General features: G+C 45.4%; 1 protein-coding gene across 2 annotated transcripts in view; it reads right to left on the reverse strand.

Annotated features, from left to right (window-relative positions):
• Window positions 1-5,946: 5,946 nt before the first annotated feature.
• Window positions 5,947-7,210, reverse strand: part of Pigl (phosphatidylinositol glycan anchor biosynthesis class L) — an 89,687-nt gene continuing 88,423 nt past the window's right edge. The window contains exon 7 of one of the 2 annotated variants that reach the window (XM_008823557.3): window positions 5,947-6,198. In XM_008823557.3, the coding sequence (XP_008821779.1) occupies window positions 6,157-6,198 (42 nt within the window). In that variant the 3' untranslated portion in view covers window positions 5,947-6,156. Of the gene's footprint in view, window positions 6,264-7,210 lie in introns of both variants that reach the window. The other variant, XM_008823486.3, reaches the window with a different exon arrangement.

Raw genomic sequence — 7,210 nt, forward strand, 5'->3', positions numbered from 1 at the left:
CTTACAAGACCATGGAGTCTTGTGGTATAACTGTTGGTTTCTCACTGTAACTTGTAATCTAACTTTAGAATTTACTACTGCTGCAATTGTCTGGTAACAAATGTGCTGTCTCAGTGGAATTTACCCACTCAGCTTCTTCCCTTTTTTGCTTCCCTATAAAAGCTGTGTGCAAATAATCAATAAATGAGACTTGATCAGAAGGTTGTCTTGTCTCCATTCTCTGTGTCTCTTGCCCTATTCAATCCCCACTCCTCACTCCAGGTACCCTGTTGCAGATCCCACGGGATGGGACACCCTGCTGAAAAGGGGAGTCCTTCCATTTGGTGCCGAGCCCCTTAGGGCTATCCAGACATGGAGAACTACAACCCTAACAGCAGGGTTTCCCAACATTAACTGTCTATAACTTCCAATTGTAAAGGTCGCTAGTTGCAAATGGCCAATACTGCATCTGCTGGTCCCCTGCTTCAGTGAGGGGCCCCACGGCCCAGAGAGGGAGGACAGTAGAGTCTGCCACCAGCTGTGGCTGCCACCTTTGGACTCTCCTCCATGTCTGGGGAGGGTGTCCTTCTGCCTCCCGGGGTGGGGCTGCCTCTGCCTCCCCCGGAACATCCTGAGGTTCTGCTTGTGGGACAGGCCAATGGGGGGAGGCTCAAGCAGGAGTTCTTCCCCTGTGCCTCTTTGTAAGACAGGGTAGAGGGGGCGGAGGGTTTAGTTTCATTTCTCTGCCGCTCATCCTCACGAAGGGTGAGGACAGTCAGCTTTGAGCCAGTTGGGGGAGGAGGAAGGAATGGCTTTAACTATTTTGGAGGCTCCTCCACCATAACCTGCCAAGTCGTGATGTAAGGGACCTGATCAGGGTGGCCTGGACGGCTATAAATTATATCCTTTACTCTGTAGATGGTAGGCAGGTCGAACGTTCCCTCTTCAGGACAGCCAGCTCCAAAAGTTGGCCATTCATTCCTGCAAAACACAGAGAGCTTCTCTTTCTTACTCCTAACCCCAGGCTATCGGCCTGGGCTTTGAATTCCGAGCAGTGATCCTGAAAAAGGCTGAAAGCAGTTAGTTGGTTCTGTCCCATTTCTTCCAACACAGTAAGAGTCACAAACACAACAAAAAGCACAAACACACAGAAAAATAACACATAGTTAATTGGCACCTTAAACTGAAAATGGGACGATGGCCTCTCGCCTCCTGGCGGGCGCGACCCGCTCCGTCCTTCCAAGTCTACCAGGGGAATCCAATCCCTGTCAGGTGGGTCCGGGACATCTCCCGAGTCCCACGGCCTGGGGACTTCCAGTGCATCCATCTAGACCTCCAACAGGCAATCTTGAAACGGCCCAAAAACCAAACCAGAAGCATGCAGGAATGAAAGACACAAAGACAAGAGACACTCACCGATCGGATCAGGCAGACTCTGCACCCTGGGGTCCAGTGGGGGTCTTGGGGATCCCAGACAAGCCCCGAAATAGTGTGCCCAGAGAATGAATCCCCAAGAATTACCATGAAGTCCAGAGAGCATGCAAGAACAAAGAGTCTTTACTAGGGCTTAAGCTCAGACTCTCAGACCAAACTAACGTGGTAGGTTCATCTGAGAGCCCCGACTGCAGGGGGAGGGAGCTTTGCATAGGTTTCAGACAAAGGGAGGAGGGGAATGACAGAGTTATATTTTGATTGATGCAAAGAGCCTGCGTGCGCCAACATACTTTTGAATTGATTGGTTACAGCCTCGGAGGCCTCTCATTGGTGGGTGCTGCCCTCAGGGCTGTGGAATGTGCTGACTTATCTTCAGGGCTAGAGGACCCTGTTTATTCCTTATAAGGCCTCAAACCTGCCCGGGCCCCCTGGACATGCCTGGGCTTGCCTAGTCTATGACCATATGAGACATCACGAAAATGGAGGGATCAGCAGTCAAAATGGAGACGGTTCAGTTTGTCCCTCTGGTTCCCTCAAGCCAAGCGATTTACAGAAGGGAAAAGAGCAGTTAGTCCTAAATAGGGGCAGTGGTCTAGGGAGTCTGGGAGAGGGGGCCAAGGAGGAGGGTTCCACAAATGCAGATCCTCTGCTGCTCTTAACCATTGAGCAAGCTCTCAGCCCTTTGTTAATTATTTTGATTTTGTTATGTGTCTTGTAGATCTTTACATGAGGATAGATTGCTTTATTTACAAAATAGTTTTATTATAATATATTCTACTGGTATACCCACAATTTAGTTTGTACTGGTTCAATATTTTACAATCAGAATAGTTGTTTTTGTTTTGTTTTTGTGTTATGTTTTGGTGGTTTTGTTTTTTGAGACAGGATCTCCTTGTAGCCCCAGCTGGTCTAGAACTTGCTATGTAGACCAGGATGGCCTTGCCCTTACAGAGAACTGCCTATCTCTGCCTCCCAAGTGTTGGGATTATAAGAGTGTGCCACCATACCCAGCTTTGTGTGTTTTTTTTTTGAGACAAGGTCTCACATCTCTGTCCAAGGCATTAATAACTCTCCTATAAACTTCTTACCCAAAAGACAATCCACTTCTGTCCCCCTGGAACCCCACACCCGAGACTAGGTTATACATTTTAAAGTATTTTTAGTAATCTTTTAAGTTAGCATATGAAGTAGTGAATTTCATTATGGCATTTTTACATTATACTTTGTTCTAATTCATCCCTCTTCCCTCATTTTTAAGTTTTTTTGATCTTTTTGAGACAGGATCTCCCTATAGCCTCAGTTGGCCTGGAACTCACTATGTAGACCAGGCTGGCCTTGAACTCAGAGGTCTGCTTGCCTCTGCCTCCCAAGTGCTGGGAGTGCTGGGAATAAAGGTACGTGTCATCACACCCGGCTTCCCTCATTTTTTGAAAACCTTTAAATCAGAAGTATTTCTCAGTGGAGCATACCTTTAATTCCAGCACTCAGGAGGCAGAGGCAGGCAGTTCTCTGCGAGATAAGGCCAGCCAGTTCCAGGCCAGCTGGAGCTACAGGAGACCCTGTCTCAAATATAAAATAATAAAATAAAGTAATTTTGAAAATATTTTAAAAAATTTATCACATCAAAACTCTTCAAAAACAACAAAAATATTTTGTAATTTTAAGTGCCCACTGTGGAAAGATGACCCTACTAGTTAGTATTTTACCTTTTGGATATATAACTTTGTATACTTGTTTGTATCTTATATTTATATATGAATATTCATTTAACACAAATAGAACTATATTATTCCTGACCTTGATATAGCTTGATTTTTTTTTTTTTTTTTTTTTTTTTTTTTTTTTTAAAAAAAAAAAAAAAAAAAAGAGGACGATAAATCTATGTAGACCGCTGGCCTTGAACTCACAGAGATCCACCTGCCTCTGCCTCCCAAGTGCTGGGACTACAGGCACATGCCACCACACCTGGCAATTTTTTTTTTAATTTATTTTTATTTTATGTGTGAGTGTTTTGCCTACATGTACATAAGGGCACCTGTGTCATGCAATGCCCATGGAGGCCAGAAGAGAACATCAGATGCCCTGAAACTAGAGTTAAGGGTGGTTGTTAGCTGCCATGTGGGTGCTGGGAACCAAACCTAGGTCCTCTGTAAGAGCAGCCAGACCTGGCAATTTTTTTTTTAATTTATTTTTATTTTATGTGTGAGTGTTTTGCCTACATGTACATAAGGGCACCTGTGTCATGCAATGCCCATGGAGGCCAGAAGAGAACATCAGATGCCCTGAAACTAGAGTTAAGGGTGGTTGTTAGCTGCCATGTGGGTGCTGGGAACCAAACCTAGGTCCTCTGTAAGAGCAGCCAGTGCTCTTAACCAGTCATCTCTCCAGCCCCACCATAAATAGTTTTCTTTTGATACAAAATATGATTGTTATCACTGGAGTTTTCTAGTTCTGATTTTTTTTCTCTTTTTTTTGGCCGGCCGGGGGGGGGGCAGAGTCTCATGTAGTTAAGGCTGGCCTTGAACTCCTGATCTTCTTGCATCTACAAGTCTCACTACTACACTGAGCTTTTCCAGTTTGCTTTAATACTTTGTGTATGTAATTTTGATTTTCTAAGTATTTCCTAAAGTCATGGAGTATGTATGTTTCAAAAGCTCTAGTTACAATTGAGAGCTACTGTCCAGAAAGCCCAGATCAGCAGGACAGTAGTCAGCCTATGCTACATTTCCAGTCAGCATTAGCTTGCTAATGATCACATTTTCATATGAAGGCCGTTTGTTACTCTTCACAAACTTTAAGTTGACGCATCATAGCCAAATACGCATTTTTTATTCCAGTTTCAGGGCTTCAAAGCTTTGTCAGTCTCATGTGGCCCTAGGAAGCTTCAAGAAAATGGTGACACTAGCAAAATGGTACACATTTTGGTGGAGAGACTAAAGCAGGTCTCTAAGTTGTTGCTATGGAGAAGACAGTTCAGGGCTTCTTTTGACAGGCAGGGGAACATTTGCTGGCACTGCACATGAAGATCTTTTGCATATGCTAGTTCCTGTGCCAGAACGCCTACTTACTCCTTCTCAGATGAACAGCAGTAGCTAACGTTCCTTGGTGCTTTCAGAAGGCAGTTTGCTAGGTGCCTCAATGCATACTCTTGTCCAGTCCTTTGGGGTTGGACCCATTCTTAGTTTTCATTTTGAGGATGAGAAATTGCAGAGAAAGGTTTGTCCTTTTGCCTGTAGTTGTGTTGCCGGCCATTCTGCTGTCAAGCTCAGGGGCACTAGCCTGCCTCTTCTCTCCTGAGTCTTACTACTGCAGGTCATTTCCCTAGACAATTAGCTGGACTCTTAGTTAAGAGTGAGCTGGACCTCTCAGACAGCTTTTGTTTGTAAGACAGTCTGACAACATCAAGTTTATTTGAGTCAGGGGCTCACTATGTGGCCCTGGCTGACCTGACCTGGAATTTCCCTTGTAGACCAGGCTGCCCTCAGACTTGCAATCATCATGTTTGTCCCTCCAAGTGCTGGGATTATAGGTATATGGCACCATGTTCAGTAACATCAGATTCTTTTAAAAATGTTTACTCTTATGTGTGTGAGTGTATTGCTTGCATTAATGTAAGTGCACCCATGTTGTACAATGCCTGTGAAGGTCAGAAGAGGGTGTTGGATCCCCTGGAACTGGAGTTATGGACGGTTGTTAACTGCCATGTGGATGTTGGGATTCAAACCCAGGTTTTCTACAAAAACAGCCAGTGCTCTTAACCTCTGAGCCATATCTCCATCCTGACATCAGATTCTTGACTGTGTTTTGCAAAAAAAGTTTCAAACTTTCTTCCTATTTCCTACTTCTGTCCAAAGACAGAGAACTGAAATATTTATCAGTTCCTTGAGGGAAGGATCTGCATGATCATCTCTGTGCACATCAGTACCACTATGGAGATAACAGAGTTTCCTTAGATGAAAGTTCTGCTAAGAGGTCCACAAAGAATTATGGTTAAGCAAATTGAATACACTGTTGTTGTTGTTGTTGTTGTGTGTGTGTGTGTGTGTGTTTAATAAGCCTGTGCTAAGGTTTGGAATGCATGTGTTAGAGATTTGGTCCTCAGTGTATCAGTGTTTAGAAGTGGGACCTTAGGGAGGTGACTGGGTCATTTATTTTGGGAGTGGCTTTGTTTGAAAGTGAACACTCTTTTCTCACCAGTGACTGAATTTGCCTCTTTGATATAGCAATTGGTCCCTCCCCAGATGATGCTGGGGTTTCACTCTGGGATTCTAAGCCTTCAAAACTATAAGCTAAATAAACCTCAACTCTACAAATCCCCCAGTCTGCAGTATTTCAGTTATAACAACAGAAAACTGACTAAAACAGCCTGCTTTGGAAGCAATGTAAAAATCCCATCTGTGAAGTGTTTTTAGGGCACCTTTACATTCATTTATGATAAAGGCAACCTACCCAGGTGCTGCACTAGATGTTTAGGATACACTGTGTTATTACACAAATTATTTTTCATAAGAACTGATAAGTTAGCAGGGTAGCTATTATTGAACTGTTTATTTTTGGCTCTTTAGTGCTTCTTCCCCCTGAGGAGGAAGCAGAGTTTGGGTGGTCCTTTCCCTAGGTGGCCCCTCTTCTGCAGAGGCTGTTTTGCTGGGACTTCTCTGGGTCTAGGAGACAAGCCAGCTCCAGGTCAGGCCCTTGGACTTCTTGGTTTATTTCTCCCTTTTGTTCTGAAGATCTGAAAACTCTTCAAGGTTTCAGAGGAACCGCAGTGAGTTGATTCTCATGTACCTGGAGAACAGAATGTAGAGGTGGCGGAACCACAGGAGCTGGCTGTAGTGGCAGAACATGGCTTTCTGGAAGAATCAAAGAGGACCAATGATAGCTGCTCTGGAGCTGTTTTTATTAATTTTAGATCTTCCCTTCTCACCTGAAATCCTTCCTCTCACTAATGCACTTTGTGCTGTCGTCTTACATGGCTTCTTTTGTAGCTCACGTACATCTCTGGATTGGCTTTCCCCTTATCAATACTTATTCCCTTTTGATTACAGAAGATGATGCTGAGGGCAGCTACAGGATTCACTACTGCCAAATAGTTTACAACCATCATCTCAGTGTGGACAACCCTGTGAGCTAAATACTATTATTACTGATTTTAAAAATATAAAGGGCTGGCTTCCCTGGGCCTGAAAGACCTGCCTCAGGACTCTCTCCTACCCGTAGGCCACTCTCCATCCCACCCTCCAAACCTTGACTCCCCCAGCACCAGTCACCCTCCCATCTCCCCCGCCACCCTCTCCTCCGAGTTTGGACCCTGCCCCATTCCTTGTCTTGGGGCCCCAGACACCTGGGGAGCCAATACTGCTTCCTGATCCTTTTCATTGAGACCAACCTAGTGCCCTCTCTTGGCCCCAGGAGCACTGCTTCTGGGCCTGGCCTCGCCCTCACCTCTTTCTGCTTCCCTGGGCCTGCACCATCCACCAGCCTCTTTCTGGGACATGGGAGCTGACCTTTCCTCTTCTTGATCCTTTGCATCCAGACCAACGCAGCTCCTCAGTGCAGTCCCAGGAGGCCTTGGGGCCTCTTACCGCCCCATCTGCCTTTGCATCTCTGGGTGGCACGGCCACCAGCTGCCCTAGACAAACATTTTCCCAGGTGCTGTTTCCAGGCCAGTCCAGCCCCCAAATTCCTGAGGACAACATCGTTCCTGGAGGGATCCTGACCTCAGGAGAAAGCCTGAGAGCATCTGATCCTCATCTGACTTGGGCCTCTGTGGGAACTCCTGAAGATGAAAGCAATTTGG

This window comes from Nannospalax galili, unplaced genomic scaffold (assembly GCF_000622305.1).
Source record: "Nannospalax galili isolate Female #2095 unplaced genomic scaffold, S.galili_v1.0 scaffold530, whole genome shotgun sequence".
In the NCBI taxonomy this organism is placed as follows: domain Eukaryota; kingdom Metazoa; phylum Chordata; class Mammalia; order Rodentia; family Spalacidae; genus Nannospalax; species Nannospalax galili.